The sequence below is a fragment of the Diprion similis genome, chromosome 4 (assembly GCF_021155765.1).
Source record: "Diprion similis isolate iyDipSimi1 chromosome 4, iyDipSimi1.1, whole genome shotgun sequence".
Classification (NCBI taxonomy): Eukaryota; Metazoa; Arthropoda; class Insecta; order Hymenoptera; family Diprionidae; genus Diprion; species Diprion similis.
In genome coordinates, this window is record NC_060108.1 from 10,380,895 (window position 1) to 10,398,476 (window position 17,582).

Here is a 17,582-nt window from a genome sequence, read left to right on the forward strand (position 1 = left end):
CACGATATTGTGCGCTTATGCGTACGTCAGATTTTACATAAATTGTGACAGACGTGATTTGTGCTCTGCGTGTAAAGTTAGTATGGTGCAATAAAAGTGCAACCCAGCTGCAAGTGCGCGCTCAAGTACACAATCACGATGATTAAGTAGAACGAATTATCTTTGTGAGTTACGAGGTGTAAACAGGCTTTCCCAATAATAATATACAGGTGCTTTCAGCTGTGCTTACAGTTTTTAACCATATTGCTGTCAAGCCGAGTCTGCAAATTTTTGAAAACGAGTTATTACAAAAATGAATAATAAGTGTGTTCGAATTGTTACAAATTATAATAGGGTTATAGGATTTATAGTTGAGCAATTTTCATTCTGTATTTTATATTACGTTACGTGTATTCGAGTAGTTTGCGATTTGGAAGAAAAAGAAACATGATGAAACAGTAACAACCAAAAACCCGGAATCTTTCCCATTGAAAACTTTTGGCACACCTAAGAAAAGTCAGAGCAAAAATATTCATCCTACATCTTCATGGAATATCAAGAGTGTCAATCTGAGGTGCATCAATTAGCGACGCCTTTACTAATTTTACTCTTTTAAATTGCGATAAGCAAAATTAAACATCATTGCATAACTGTGAAAATAAAGTTGAAGAATTCTTGAAATCAATTTGTGTCTGGCAAACGAAAATTTTTGTAAAAAGATTTGACATTCCGATTTCTTAATTTTTCAATGATGCGTACAGCAGAAAAAAAAATATTATTCACATGGTTTATTATATGGAAAGCTTTCGAAATACCACTTGTAATATTTTTTGTCGTGACGGAAGATATCAATATTGAAAATGTAGGTATTAAAGTGTAGAACGAACTACGAACTTGGTAATGTATTGAAATTATGAATATGGATGTAAGAAGGTGTAGGTGGCATTCAATGTTTGAAACAAAGTTCCCCATGCATCGGCGTGCCATTCATTGGAATATGTTGAACGTAATAACATGTGATACGTGTGTATGAAAAAATTTGCAGACTCGACTTTGTAAGTTTGGCGACTGTAGTTGAAAATTTTGTAGACGGGTAAATTTGAGGTGAAATTTTTGGAATCTGCAGGATGAGGAGAGATATGTGATAAACAAATTAGTAAGGCATGCTCTAACATGTGCAAACAATAGAACTAAATTTAAACTAAAGAATATATCAGTCTTATATATTTGAGATAATATATATATTAGTAATATATATGTTATATCAGAACAGAGTTATAAGTGCGTTATTTGTGTGTCTGTTTCACATTCGCGTGTCGTGTGCTAGATGTAAGCATTTAGAAACATGAATTTGAAATTTTCTTTTTAGCACGCTGTCATTGAGTTGTACGCCACTCGTACTTTGAGTTCTCCGTACAAGATAACTAGATATTTCATATAACTCGAGACAGTTAGCTATTTCTATCGTCATTACATGTGGCAAGAGTGAGTTAACAGTTAATAAATAAATAATTTAAAAGAATCAATAGAGATAAGTGGAAATGAAATTGAAAAAGAACATAAATCAAGTTAAATCAGAGAATGAGAAAAAAACCATATCAATTAGTCACGTTAACCACCAGAAAAACATCGATTTACATATCATTAAATGGATATATAATCTTAAAAACTAGCTGTTCAAAACCTGCATCATCCTCCTGCAAAAGCTTCAAGGAAAGACAAAAATTGATGAATTATTATTCGACAAAAGATATTATTCACATTATGCTACAAAAACATATTAGGCCCTGTAAAAAAATGTTTTTTTTTTTGTTGTTGGTTATCTTTGTTTTTTTTTTTTTTCTTTTGCAATGTACACATAAATATGTGAGCAAAAACAAAATGTTATTTCGGCTGAATTCAAAAAATTGTTATCAGCATCCAAAAAATCCGTGGCTGCGTAATAAACCTGGAAAAAATTCTAGTGCGGAAAACACCATCGGTGGAGAAAAATTATGATTCTTTTGGTGCAAAAATTTTTTTCCAAAAATATAAAATTCCGCCAGCCAAAAAATACGGCCAGTTTTTTTTTTTTGTTTTTTTTTTCACAATTATGATTTTTGAGGCGCCAAATATGAAAAAATTGTAAAACGTGCACGATCGTCAAAGTGTGGCGAAAAATGTCATTTGCATCGTACGTGTACGTGCAAATATACTAAGATATGGGCAAAATCAAAAGAAAAGTAAAAAAAATAAAAAAAAAAAAATACAAAAAAAATAAAGAGAAAATCAAAAGATAGTCGAAAATGAATTGTGAGAATTTCAACTTGTTACAATTACTTTTTTGAATAATAATAATTATACAACGGAGACGTACATGAAAAAATTAAACAGTGACGAAAAAATTTTTTAGTGTATCGACAGATCAACTGACGTAAATAAACCAGGAGTGGTTGATCGATTGAGTAGGAAGAGGTTGAAGAGCGAGAGCGAAATCTGAAATTTAAAATATAATTAATTCGTATTTGGCATATCATTGTATCCCGCACATAAACGCGCAATTTGGAAAAATCGACATTTTTGGCGGGCTTTTATATTTTTGGGTGTTTTATACATATGATTGATGATTTCATGAGGGTATTACATTGATTTTGCAAGTTACGCCATCCGTAAAGTATGGTATTCAAAATATCAAATTTTAGGTTAGCATGGAACCGGCATAAAAAATGCGAACTTTAGATATCCGATAACTTTTGTCAGCATAAAACGTTACATTCGTTATCTTCATTGATATGTTCGAAATATTTGTACTTTGCCTAAAAAGGGGGCAAAAATTGAAAACAAATATTAGTCGATGAGAAAGCTGCGTACTTTAGCAATAGCATTTATTAATCTTCCAAAAATCGACAAAAAATTAGAAAGCTTTATGCCATACCTAATCAATGTCACACGTTGACGCACACGACATTGATTCGAATCGATTGTCAGTCAATTTACTGGTTGTGAGAAAGTCTTTTCGGTCGTTTCGAATGCCGAGGGGGGGGGGGGGGGGGGGGGGGGGGAAATTATGGCATCAAATTTAATGTATATTATTTTCCAAACTTCGTGGTAAATTTGCTTAACATTATTCGCATTGATTGAATCGTTTCTGCGAAATTTTCTTCAAGTAATCATTTTCGCAATTGTAAATCTGTGAGTACTTAGTATCGTGATTATTATACCGAAAGAAGAAACAAATGCAACGTTTCCAAAAGACGTTGAATGAAATAAATTCCGATATGTTGAACACCAATTTTTGCGGGTGTTTTTCATAGACAAAATCGTACGATTACAGTTACATACCATCTTCGTGAGTGCGGACAGTGGTAGGAAAACTAGGGGGCCCGTCACCAACACTGGTGCCAGCCAAAACCCAAATCCGATATTGAGTCCACTTTTTAAGTTCGTCCATAACGAAGCTAGTTGCGTTGAGTTTGATAACGGAGGCCTCAGAGTCGGATCTCCCGCTTTCCACCGCGAATAGTTTGTAGTAGGCTATTCTTCCATTTGAACTGTCAGCTGGCGGGGGTTCCCAAGAGACCAAAATTGCTGTCGGGCTGACAGCTTGTCCGGTTACATTGCGGGGCGGAGCGCCAGGGACTGTACAACACTCATTTTTAAGGGAAAACAAAATCGGGATAATGGGGATGTATGGTAGACACTGATCATTTTTGATTCCGAGTCAGTTGTAGGTCTGTAATGTACACCTTGTGAAAGCGGTACGATAGTATTCTAGTCCAAAAGACGTCTGTACAGAAATTTTTTAATGACTTAAGTATCAATGGTTCGGTTGCAAAAATTTGAGAAGACTCTGTGAGAAGTCTTTTTACAAAGTAAATACAAAATCTTCTCTGGGAGTAACTTTTTACCACCTGACGTTCATATAGGTATGTTGGATGAAAAACCAGGTTGCTCAAAATGTCTCAAAATTTGAAAAAAAAAAATCAAATATTTCGATATTGCATTTGAATCTGTATTTCAAGCATGGACAAATGGAAAGAGTACTTTGCACTCAGATAAAATTGTGTATATAATGTATAGGACAGTACAATATACGCAATGTCAAAATCTAAAGATAATATTTAAAATACTCAAAACTTTTATGATGAGGATGTTACAGCAGTGCGCTTCTGACAAGAAGATTATTTTGAAATTGTTCAATTTAAAATGACAAGTACGACAAATCTATTGTAAATGATCGTATTTGAAGTGTATCTTTCAGGACAGAAATCGTTTTATTTAACTACTTATTTCGTGAATCAGAGAGTCTTTTGAACTAGTAACTTGTGTTAGATTCAATGACGTATGTATGTAAACAAAGTATTGCCCCATGCAGATGATCAATGACCATTATTGAGGTAAAAACCTATGACATTTCCTCTTTATCCAAGAATCAACAGTGGCTACCAAAGGTTAATGAAATTTAAAATTTAACACTAAGGAGATTGAATAAAAGAAAATCCTTGAACACTTTGAAGAACATGTTGATTAGAAGTTGCCCAATGGTGAATAACGATTATTCAGTCATCATTTTTAAACGAAAAACCAAGGTAACGGACCTAAATTATAAATTTATTTATAATAAAAAGGTGCCCAAAATGCACACATATATCAATGCAGTGCATAAGTGCAATTTATATATATGTATATACGTATATATATATAAAATGGCATCCAAAAACGTTTTTGCAACACATGCAGTCATTCTCACTCTCCCACACTGATGTTTTTTTTTTTTTGTTCAATTTTTTTTTTCTTTCTCCTTGTTCTCTTTAAGAACACAATTCCTTTTTAACTCTCATATTTTAATTGGTCGCTATGAGATAATATGTAGCTTAAGCTACTTGCGGGAGCATCTAGCGGGTGCTAAGTACCTCCTACCTGTTGTGCCACTTACAATGCCCAGTTCCTCATCAAAATAAAACCTTGTCATGGAATTGTCGTTATATTTTGACGAGTAACGGGGACAGTAAGCTGATCCGGCATTCCTCGCAGCATGTTTCGTTGGTTTTAGGGCTTACCGTACTGTTTGGTGCGAACAGGATAAGGACTAGTCGTGGCACCTTCACCTCTCTGGCTTCTAGCTGCCAGCCAAACGTAGTAAAGAGTATTCGGGTACAACCCTGTCAGTGTATAAGTTTCACCGATCGGTATTCTTCGATGGTGCTTCTCCTGCGCGTCGGGAAATTACCATAAATAAATTGCAGTAATCGAAAGATATGGTAATTCGTAAGGCAAGAGGAAAAGAGAAATTTACCGAGCATCGCCAACTGCGATCCCTCAACATACCTTTGCGTAAGTATCGTTCCAGTAAAGCTCATAGCTAAGAATGTTTTCTCCGCTATGAGCCGGTTTACTCCATTGGAGTGTCACACTGGTCTCCCCAATTTCAGTCGCTCGCAGCATGTTTGGCTGACTGGGCACGCCTTGTTGTGTTTTAACCTGTACCGGAGTGCTCAGAGGTCCTGGACCGACGCTAGTCAGTGCCTGAACCCTGATCGTGTAGATGGTGTGCGGAGTGAGGTCAGAAATCGTAGTCAACTGGTTGTTGTCTACCATTTGGGAGAGCCAGGAAGCCATTTGCTGGTTCGAATCCGTCGTGTAGTAGACTTTGTATCCCTGAGAAGTATAAGGAAATCGTTCGGATATTAGAATCGGTTAGTCACGTTGTTCTCTGTGGATTTTACATCGAGAATAGAAAACACTGTCTTGTTTGAATTCATGAATCGATAATATCTTTCTATTACAACAAGCTCTTGATAAAATGGGATCGAAGGGATGCAAAAAAAAATGAAGATAAGTGGAGAGGGTGACCATTTTTGAAGTTAGGTGCATACCGACTTCAGACCTTCAAGACTTCATAACTTCAGCTGGCTTTAAATGACTTCACATTGTCTCACGTGACTTTACGTGAATCCAAGCTACGCCAAATGACTCCAGGATTTGACAACTTTAAATGACTTCACGCAATTTCATGTGGTTTTAAATGACTTCGCAGAACTTTTTTTTTACAGTGTAATGGTAACCCTCTCGAGATAATCCAATTTTTCAAGTATTTATAGGACGGTTTATCATGTATTAACCATGATTAGTATGGTTTGGTTTGTGACATTGAAATTCAAGTCGTTTTGTTTGTACAGTCTAACGATTATTGGACGATGTGATTGAGATACTTGTCTGCGATTTAAAATGGTTTATGAGAAAGACTAACCGTGACTTGACCGTTGGGTGTCTCTGGCTCATCCCATTGAATGACCATCGTGCTCGAGCTCAGCGGCCGAACCTGAACGTTGCGGGGTGCGGTTCCCGGTTCTGGAAGCACCATAAATTTAACGTGTTATTTTACTGTATTGTAGAGTACCAGCTGAAACAGTATGGCGGAATCATACGCAGTGGATTAAAAAATATCAACGACTATGCTCCGGTTAGTAGTTGCACAAACGTGAGAAACAAAACCCAAAATGGCAACGCGTGCTTTGTGATAGTTTATATGAACGAGCCTAGATTTTTATAAAGGATTATAAAAAGTAAATAGATGTATGTACATCATATGACACATTGTTACTGTTGAAGATCATAAGAACAATCCTTGATGAAAGATTAAGAAAAAAAACACACATTTCGTGCGCTAAAATATGTTTTTTTTTACGATTTTCTACTGACACTCTTAGTACATAATTACTTACTGGCACCTCCATATGTTGATTCCGCTATGGCAACGGCAAATGTAAAAATATTATTGATTACTACCATTTCAATAATTTATTAATATTTTTTTTTCAATAATTATGAGGTGGTTTTTGGAAGTGTAGAGATTTTAAACGAGTTTGCTTACACACATAAACACACATACTTATTATCGGCAGATTGTAATTACAAAAACAACAAAGTGTTAAGAATCGAGAAAAGTCCAAAATATGATAGACGAACGTTGCTACGCAGCGTTCTTTTCGTTTTCGATAAGTATTCTCATTCTATTACTGACAGAAAAATTAAGAGTCTGACGAGTTTTGTAATGGAAAAAAGCCAACTTCAAAAATAACTGTTTAAAAATACAGCAAAGTGCGTCGAACAGGTGGTCAGGAGATGAGGGATAGTGAAAATTCTTTCAGACTTACATGGATCAAAGTGTCCAAGGCCAAGCGAGCGGATCAAGACCATGGACAGCATGGAAAAATATCAAAGTTCCCTCAAAAAATAGTACAAAAACATTTCATCATGTTGGTGCAAAAATCTAGCTAGGTGCAAAAACTAAAGTTTAAATAATTTCCTTTAAAAAAATATCATTTCTCTAATGACCGATCGTCCACATTTTTTAACGATGATACAGAATCCGAAAAGTGAAAATTGATGATGGACTGCATTATGATTCGATGATCCTGTTATTGCCCAAAGCGATTATGCTCTGAGGCGTGATCGTGAATAATGCGTGTTAATCACATCTGCTACTGACGAAAGTAACAATAAAATTATGTTATACGATAATAAAGAGTGCAGCATTAAATAATTTTCCAACCAAAGTATTACGTGAACGTGAAGTTTTTTAGTCACTTCAATAACTGACGGATGGATGCCAAGCAGGATATCGATTCGTTTGTTCCTATAGATGGTCTTATACGCCTCGACGTTTCCTGGATGTATACATGTATATCGATATTTCATCGCATTCGGTGCGACATGACGTAATTAACGTTATCACTCATGCCGATTCCCTAATCGCTATACACATATGCAAACAGGTATAAAATAAACATAACTTTCATCAAATTCTGTATTGCGGCGGTGCGATCGCTGTAAATATGAATCTACATAGTGGTGGCTACAGCTAGAGTCCTTTGATCATTGGTACAGCTCTTTAAAAAACATTAACCGGTAAGACAGATTGATTTTTTGCATCTCATGGTACACTTCAACTGTTCATATTTTTATAAAGGTTATAGAGTACTCTAACGCTGTATGGAACAATAGTCGAGGTTTCCATGTGAAATTGCAAAGATACTTTCGTATGACGTGTTTCAGAAATTTGAGTCAGTGAAAATGAAACTGACCTCGAAATTGCGAGCCCGATACATGGGTTTAATAAAATTAAATGATTCAATTGAAACTCAGTTTCCCAAACGTAAATCCGACGTTAAAATAGCTAAATTCAATATGAATGTAAAGTACTTTTCTGCAAATACCCAATTTGCTTCCGGTGAAAAAATCCTCTCGCAGTCTTTCCGTTTGTTCTCTTATTAATTCTTACTACTGAAACGAGCTTTGATCGAAGAACAGTAGAATGCATACGTTCTAGGCTATTGGTTATAAGAGAGCATCATACAAATACTGACTTGTTTCACCCGTTGTCACGATCGCTGGCGCACTGGGGGGACCACGTCCGATGTTATTGACAGCAATGACGATGAGCTCGTATTCCGTGTAGGGGCTGAGGCCTCGCACGTGATAGTACATGGTTGTGATTCCGGAAATCTCAGAATAAGCCTGGTTGGCATGCTTGGGTTTATGTTGGATTACGTAGTATTGTAACTCGTCAGGTCCCTTGTAGGACCAAGTCAGTTTAACAGACGTTGCCGTGATGTCAGATACTTGGATATTCTCCGGTGGCACTGGCAGAGCTACGCATAAGATGAGAAAAATTCCACAGACGTTATTCGTAAAATTCATATTATACTTGAGAAAGGAAAAATTCATTTCAAGTGTTTCGGATTGATGTAACTATTTTTTACCAGTTTCTCAGGTGGCCTGGTCGAATCATTCTTAGGATAGTCTAGTTATCGTTTAAAGTTGAAGACATATCAGACACATTCACAGTTATAAAATTCAGGTACCTACTTAGAATAAATAGTTACTAAAACATGTTACGGAACATTGATTCGGTTATTTTTTACCCCAGAAAATGAAAACTGGTAGCCATTCCAGACGGTTGAAATGAATTTGCTTTGTTAAAGTATTAGTTCTTCTTATTTCAAATGCTCAACAGTTCTGTCAACTCACATTGCACTTTAACCATAGTTCCAGCTTCAATGATTCCCAGATCGCTTGCAGCAATGCAAGTGTAGTTCGAGCTCTCTTGAATATCGGTTAAGTAGAGTACGTTCTTCCCGATAGGCAGCTTGTCCTCGGGGGTCAAATCGGTAGCTGGATCTTTACGCCATTTGACGTATGGCATCGGGGCGCCAAAAGCCACACACGTGATGTTCAACGACGCGCCGAGAACAACGTCGTTCACGGCGGGTGGTGGTATCGAGAATTGGGGGGATACACGACGAACTGGATAATTGATAAATATGCGATGACAATTAAACAAGTGCCAAATCGGTATAAGCATAAAGTATAGCTTACAGGCCTGGGTTAGTCGTTCTTGTAACTTACTTTTCACGTAGAGCAGAGTAGACTTGGAGTATTCCGTACCCACAGAATTGTTTGCGACGCATTCGTACTTCCCCTGATCCTCCACTTGGGATCCAGTGATCTGAAGAGCTCCTGAAATCACGTTATAATATTTAGGTGGAAAGTATTCTTGACAAGATTTTTATATAGCTGATACAATATGAACGGAAGGAATTTGATGAGTTATTTATTTTTTTTCAGGATTCTCCGGTAAAGCAGATCAGTTTTGCATATTTTTTTAAGGTTCTCGCAATTTTATCATCACACAGAGATAAATTTTTCGGAAGATGTTTGCAAGACAGCTGTAATATTTAAGGTTTACGGTAGAGTTATTGGTGTATTGATTGATGGTAGTGGATCGAAATAGCAAGACGTGTAAGAAACTTGTCAGGGATTTTACTAAGCTCGTGAAGATTCTGTATTAATCTTTTGAAGAATTGATCTCCTCCTGCAGGGATCGAAAAGAGATTGCGTTTTCCGAATGAAGCAAGAAAAACCTGACTGACTTTGAGTAGGGATTTCATCACACAATAATGGGTCAGCTTATACCGGCAGTATTCAATATAAATAGCAACGAAGACGACACCAAAAACTTGGGGTTGATGGGTTAGAAAGAAGTAAGGAAGAAAAAAAAGTTGTCGAATGGCGTGGTAAGGCTCTTAAACAGATTACCGCGTTTCAGAAAATGAGGGTGAGTCTTCTTCTCTTCATACTTTTTTTCTTGTCAAATACTTCATAGCGTTCTTCACGAAGCGTTCATCGAAATAACTGTCAAGATAAATAGAGCCGAGGAAAAGAATAAAGAAAAAAGCAAAGGGGGTGGGGGGGAGGAATACTTAGTGAGAGCTAATGACGGGATTAGGTTGAAATGTCGAGTTATTAACGCTCTTCGAAATTTCGTGTTTTATCGCAGCGACCAAGGGACCAAGCGTTCGAGGGGATATTCAGGATGGAGTTGATTAAATTACTTTGGCTCGTCTTCGCGACGTGGAAAAATGAAACATAAATTAAAAAATAAGAATCGCGCGAGGTTCCATATCGATCCCCAGGAGGATAAAGCAGCAAAAATATCCTTTTTCGGCTCGATACCTGCGTTCATAAGCTGTACACATGGATATTGTTATCTCGCAACATTTTCCTATCTGTCAGCGGTGGGGGTATATAATTATAATCTTGGTTAAGCCAGCACCGTTACCAGCTTCCCCCGGCCACTCACCCCCTGGGCGACCCTTCGCGTGTTTCGTCATTAATTATTTATGACGTACAACGGCAGCTTACTAATTGCGACTTAATTATTTCTCTAATTAGAATATAATGGTTGTGTTTCGAGAAGAAAGGAGTCATTACATTAGTACAAAGTCACGGCAAATTATACCGGTCGTCTACCATTATGTATTCCGATCCGCAATGATAGTGACTTTGTTCGCCCAGTGATGGAGTGCTTACCTGGTACCGCCCTGCGATACCAGCCTTGTGTCGTATCATTTGTTAAGATATTCGCTGTCAAGAGGCGTGCATATCGCGCCATCGAGTAGGTAACGGTCAAGATCAAGGAGCAGGTAGCTAGCTATCCGTGTTACAGATAAAAATTCACCACAGATGCAGCAACTATCTATTTACATGTGAGAATTTTTTTCCACCATCGAAACAACCCTGCGCAGTTTCTACAGTTCTTAGAATTTACTGACAAAATACGCGTCTATTTTTGGTCCTAACAGTCTTTGCAGACCGAGTTATTATTAAACAACTTCAGTGTTCTGTGGAGGATGAAATTTTTTTTTGGACTAACTGAATTGTTGAAATATACCCCAATATCGGAGCTGTGAAGACGTTTTCAAATATTGAGAAAAGGTTTTTATATTTGACTAAAAAAGTTCAACATGGCGCCGAGATAGGAATCGTTGTAACTACTAAGCTTACAATAATTGAAAGAAAAATGGAGTTACATTCCTGCAAGTGGATGCTGCAGCAGCCGTTCTCGCAAACTTCTGAACGACTATTGAAATGTCTTGGAAGACTTAATATCACGCATGCGAACGTAGGTGCGAGCAAGATGCACCCTCTTCGTCTTTCTTGTTCCTCTCGTAAGTAAAACACAAATTTGCCAATGGAAAATACGTTTATGAACTTGAAAGACGGATGTGGAGGTGGCGGCCTTATTCGTCTTGTGGTTATGGCCAAGAGACAACTGCAGAGAGCGCGGAAAATGCGAGTCACGATCGGAGATACTCTGCGCGGAAGCTTTTGGCGAACCCTTTTCAATGAGCATTCACCATGCAAACGTTCGGTACGATACACCGAAGGGTCTACTCTTAGCGATTAGGTCGAAATCAAAGAAGTCACCAATCGTCGTTTCGGCCGACCCTTCTGAACCCTCGTTACAATTTATTTGATGCTCTATAAGGCCAAGCCACTTCACAGGAAAAAGGTAAGATTAGCTCAGGATGAGAATTTTTTGGGGACCTTGAGCAAGTCGTAAACGGGGACGATTTTCTTCACTCGTTGAGAATCAAATGCATTGTCCATTCCGTACATTTTATAACTTCTTCCGTATCGTCCCTCTTCTCGTTTAAACGTTGCTGGTTTTAGAAAATATATCCTGAAGAAAGGACTTCGGAAGGGAGCGTAACGTTAGTAAAAAGCTAAACAGTGAAATTCAGGTATTAGATACATGGGTAAGTGATAAGATAGCTTTACATTTAAATTTCCAGGGTTATCATCAGGTGCTAGAAACTTGAATCCGTCAAAGTACTGTCAAATTAATATATGTTTTAAACAACTTCAATCATTTCCGAACCAAATATGTACTTGCGTATCATTGGATCCCAATGCTTACAAATTTCACGAAATTTACGTTTTATACGTGAAGTAGCGTTGCTGGAAGCTCAGTTTTTTTTTTTTAAATTACTTCCGTTTTTATAATGAATGAATTTACGGAAACTCTTTGCGAGATATAACGTTTTACACCTTAAATATATTTTGCTGCTACTGTTAAAAAAAATGTGCATTAGGTTCATTAGAACCAGAGTTTCTGACTAGTACTTGATTTAGATGATCGCGTTTACCATTTTTAAGCAGGGTCATTAGTGTACGAACTGCCTAATTCATTTGCCAACGCCAAAAACATGGGATTGAAAAAAAAACATTCAAAACTACCTAGGAAACACCTAATGGCACTTAAAAAAAAATTTACAAGTATTTTCAGAAGTAGATGTATGTGCGCATGGATTTCTCGTGAGCCGATTTCAGTCGAACCGCTTAAATGATTCGGTTGAAATTTGGATGGGCCACTGGATGGGTTCTTATCCCGAAGATGTGCCAATAAGATTGTCGATTCAATCACACTCTTAACAATGAGACTGAGATATACACCGTGTTTCCAACCAAACGCCGCAGTACGTTGGGTTGCCGAGACCTAAGGGGAATAAATATCGGTAAAACAAAGCTACCGAGTTACCATCGCTTTGGTCAAGTCAAATCATATAAGCACTTAAACGTGACTCCGGAACGCTATCACTGATCACTTCAGCGTAGGTTATGAATAACGAAACAGTCGGTTGTCCAAATCCACACCAAAGGGTTCCACACAACGTGGCAACATGATTAGTTCCAGCTCACTCGCGAGGACTTTAAATGCACTGTACCGATATTTACACCCCTTAGTAGTAGGCAATCCAACATACCGCAGTGTTTGTTTGCAAACATCTAGTTTATGGCAGTTTTCTTCTACGAGTAGAATGCCATCTTGTGAGAATTCATCATCCGGGGCTTCTGATTGCTGCTCTGATCATGATCTAGTGAAATTAAAAAAGATGAATTTTGATTCGGAGAGTTAAGAAAAGCAGTATCAAAAGCTCGTGGACCCCTTAAGTGTCCTACAAATCGATCTGCAACGGGTCAGGATGTAAATGAGGGAGACTTCGATGGAAGGGCGTCGCCAGACTACCTCCAAAGAGTTAATCGGTCACCTGCCATCACCTTTGTCCCTCTCGAAATGAAACTCAAAGGTATTGGAAGCGCGATTGGTAGGGTCGAGTGCCGGCGTTACCACCCGCCTTCGTGCGCCTGCAGATATAGTTGTTCGGTATCTCGTCGAACACGTTTAAAGACAGGGTAGCTGATAAGTGCACCGACATTTTTCTCCCTTTCCACGAGACTGAGGTGCGGGTAGGCTGCGCCTCCGAAGATAAGACGGAAAGCATCGTCGGGGAGGTTCCAGGGTGGGGTGTTGCCGAGTTTGGGTAGGTATAGGAAGACGGGATCTAGCCTCGGCAAGCACCCCAGGTAACCTATACCGCCCCGTAGATTACCATCGACGGGGTAACTCACTCGAGCCTCCGCGGCACCGTCATAAGTCAGTCCCTAAGGTGCGAGGGGAGGATGCAGGGGCTAATGGTTCGAAGGGAGGGTGGTGGGCTAGTAGCAGCGTGTGGGCCGGTGCCTCGGCGTGCTTGAGCACAGGTGTTAAGCGGCCTTCATCTCTAAGCAGTAGGCACCCTTATAGGGGAGATTGTATGCGTGTACTAGAGGCGTGAACGGAGGAGTAAGTTGTATCTGGGTGTTGGCTCTGGCCGTAAGTTTAATGGGTGGAATTTCACGAGCTTTTAGTTTCAACAGAGTGCCAAATGTAGGAAGTCTTACAATGCAGACGGAACAAAAATATGATGCGGTGTTGAGATTCACTGTTTAATGGCGGTTGCGTCATTTATTTGATGTCCATTGATTTCTTTCTCATCGTGTGATTTCTGTTTATGTTCAATTATTTTCTAATATTCTGTAACTAATTTACAGTTATATATGGTTTCTTAATTAGATGAAATCACGAAAACGCTGTAAGAATAATATTTTACATGGTACTTTTCATCATCATGAAAAACAATTCAATTACTGTAAGTACCATCAAGTATGATCCAATTCTTTTGTCGTTGAAATTTTCTTTCCTTCATGAAGTATTTTCTTTATTTTTTATCAAATTCTTCGTTATTGCATTATTTTATTTGTGTCATTGCAATTTGTATAAAATTTTCTATCAACGTTGTATGAACTACGGTAAAGTCGATGGAGCTTCATGATTTTTTTTAGATAGAACTTTTTAAGCCCATCATTTGAGTGTGAAATTGCGTAAATTTAACATATTTTCATTCAACCGTTTAAGATTTTTTGATTGAGTACCACGTTCATAAGTTACAAATTTTTAAACTCAAAATCTCGATAAGAATTCGTCTTTTTTTTCGAACAGCTGTGACTGCTACGAATTTTTTTTTAATTTCTTCTAATACTACATCTCAGTTTTCTAAATAAGAAAAACATCATTTTTTATCTTTCAGGCGATGCCTGACAGAGTAAACAATTGCAAAACATGAGTGAACAATGCGTCAAAAATTTTATTTTTTATTTTTATGCCTATTTTTCCGAGCGCCAAGGGTGTGTAACCCTTTAGGCTTTTTTCGTTTGTAACAGATCTGATGACAAATTAATCATGTGATGTTTCTTTTACTTCGTAAACAAATTAGTATAACTAATTCAACCAGTTACGCCAAACAAACTCCGGTTAGATCAATAAAATATTGCATTCAATCGATGTCAACTTTTTGTTGGCTAGATTCATGTACTCATTTTATTTGAAGTACCTAATTGTTTCTGTCAACGAACATGCGATTTGAAGAAAAAATACATAAACCTCAAATAAAACGATATTTAGTTGACTCAATTTCGGAAACACATCAAAAAGTTCACTCCAATCAATTGCGTTCACTTGATTGCGACACGAAAGACTTTTTTTGAAACAAGGAATTCACTTGACTAAATCATTTTGACAAACTAAATGCAGTTATCTTATTCGGAAAAAATTAGGGATACTAGATTGAAGTGAATGGACTCCAAGAACATCTATTTTGTTGGTGCAAGAATTCTTTTCCCTCCGTGAATCGTTCTATTATCATCTTCGAAATATTCGAAAAATCCAACTCTGTCATTTTACGCAAAATAATCTGTACTCCATTAATTTGCAAGTGTCGTTTGATGTGAGAATTGCTTTATGAAATAGAAAAAGGTTGTTCGATACGGAGAGGGCAACTCGTTAAAGAAAGCTTCCAGTAGTATATAGATTTTTAATTCCGAAAGATGTTAATTAATTCGATAATAACCATTTGGTGATATCTCATAGTTAAGAATTATGTAAATGATTGTTTGTTTCCTTTCTAATATACCTTCGACACTCAGCATATTCATCTGTTTCCACAAAAGAATTTTGACAAAAACAGCAGATGAGGCCATACTCTCGATTTTCGACTCTCGGCCGCTGATAATTTTTATCGATCTTTCCAATTTGAGAGACGCTACGTATAATAACAAAAGTTACATTGTTTTATTCCTATGCCACTGACATATCGTGCACATAAAATAAAACGCCTGCCAGCCCTCATAATAAAAAGTAAATAAAATAGAAAAAGATAATAATATATACCTGAAGTTTTATACAATTGGCAGCAATGCGTACACGTATAAAAAAACACGTTGAATTCGCTAAACCTGATGATCAAATACGGCAAAAAAAATGTTTCTCTAATTCAAATAATTCTGGTAACATTTGATAGAACATTTTACATTAAAAAACAAAAAGGAAATACCCCACGCGGCGAATATTTGACGTATAGTTAATGCGAGTTCTGTTAGAACGCTGTGCGTGTTGTCTTGCATGACGATTATTCTTGGCGTTAATATCAGAGCGATCAGCCAGCGCAACTCGAGACGTATAACATATCGGCGTACGAATACGTAGATACGTTTACAGGCCTAAGCCGTATGCATATAATTTTATCCAACGGCGTAGGGTCTTTCGTCAGATTAGATCGATAGATACATAGATAGACTGTATCCCTTGTACCAGAATTAGATTGCAAGTTTACACACAGGATAGTGACTTATAGATAAATACTTAGCACATTAGAAAGATACCGTTTCGATAATGATCATTTTTCATATGGTTCTTACTTTATGGAGTTTTTCTGATTAACCGTTTAGAGATCGACGAGTCAGTGCTGATCTACGAACTTGAATTAAGATTTCAATTTCGCGCGTATAGGAACGCCGAGAAAAAACATGGAAACAGCTTTGAAATAATATTTTTGTAACATATGCACGCTTTCTGCGCTTTTTGGACCTATTAAGCGGGCCTAGAGTGTCCTTTTTTTATCAGCTTGACAAAAGCGGATAATAATGAAAAATATACTGTAATGTTTGCCACTTTTTTGAGCTTCGGCAAATTGAAATTTTGGTGAGTTTTTTCAAAGATTGACGGCTCGTGAAAATGACAAGGTTATTTGAGTTCTATGCTTTTGAACAAATTGCTGATTGTAATGCTTCATTTAAAAGAAAAAATTGCCAGTTTTTAATAATTTTATATGTCCCTCGGTCTCGTATCTAATTTAGCTTTGATTATCCTTTCTATTTCTACTCCTTTCCCATTTCCTCGGCTCTCAATGGATTTCTGATTACTTCTTAATTTTGAATCTATTTTTTCCGAAAAAGAAATGGCCTGTTTTTGATAGTGACTTTGAAGATTATAAGCTGTTGTTTTTTCCGAAAAGCCCTTATATGTACCTCGATAATGTGTCGAAATTTTATTCAAATCGGTTAAATCGTTTTTGAGGAAAAAATGATTTCTTGTCTTTTGGTTTTTTTCGATTTATTCAAAAACCAAAATAGATTGAGGCCTGAAACTTGCAGGATCAACGTATCTCATTAGTACCACCATACCCTCAAAAGATGATTCAGATATCCTTCTGGGACCGATTCACTATGCTTATCGTGCTTATCTATGGCCTCTGTTCTTCTACCCTCTTGCAACTAGATGAGGATAAATCTCGAATACTCTGCACCTCGTTAGATTAAAATAGCACACAGTTAAATGAATTCAGGTCACAGGAAACGCGTGGTTCTTTTTTTTTTATCACTTTTTGTAGGTGTGATTATATGAAATAAAATAAGAGGACAAGTTATTGGATGTTATATGATTTGCAATGCAATTACATACTCGTTGATTAAAATTCTTGCCACTCGTGTACCGATGCGGGGTACTTCATGGCTTACAGTATCATCGCGGGATTGATGCTGCTGGGACCATGCGATTATTTAATATTTTTTTCTAACTCGAGTATAATGAATTTCCACATTCACTAGGGTGGTTTTTAAAG

General features: G+C 37.2%; 1 protein-coding gene across 9 annotated transcripts in view; it reads right to left on the bottom strand.

The window, feature by feature from the left end:
* The window catches only part of LOC124405236 (tyrosine-protein phosphatase Lar), a 284,276-nt gene that overhangs the window by 9,803 nt on the left and 256,891 nt on the right, over positions 1-17,582 (bottom strand). For 3 of the 9 annotated variants that reach the window (XM_046879962.1, XM_046879961.1, XM_046879960.1), the window contains exons 7-13: positions 9,370-9,480; positions 8,992-9,267; positions 8,328-8,612; positions 6,684-6,707; positions 6,209-6,309; positions 5,287-5,616; positions 5,019-5,169 (exon numbers count right to left, since the gene is read on the bottom strand). In XM_046879962.1, coding sequence (XP_046735918.1) covers positions 5,019-5,169; positions 5,287-5,616; positions 6,209-6,309; positions 6,684-6,707; positions 8,328-8,612; positions 8,992-9,267; positions 9,370-9,480 — 1,278 coding nt within the window. Of the gene's footprint in view, positions 1-3,300; positions 3,598-5,018; positions 5,170-5,286; positions 5,617-6,208; positions 6,310-6,683; positions 6,708-7,115; positions 7,210-8,327; positions 8,613-8,991; positions 9,268-9,369; positions 9,481-17,582 lie in introns of those variants that run through there. The other 6 variants (XM_046879957.1, XM_046879956.1, XM_046879958.1 and 3 more) reach the window with 5 other exon arrangements.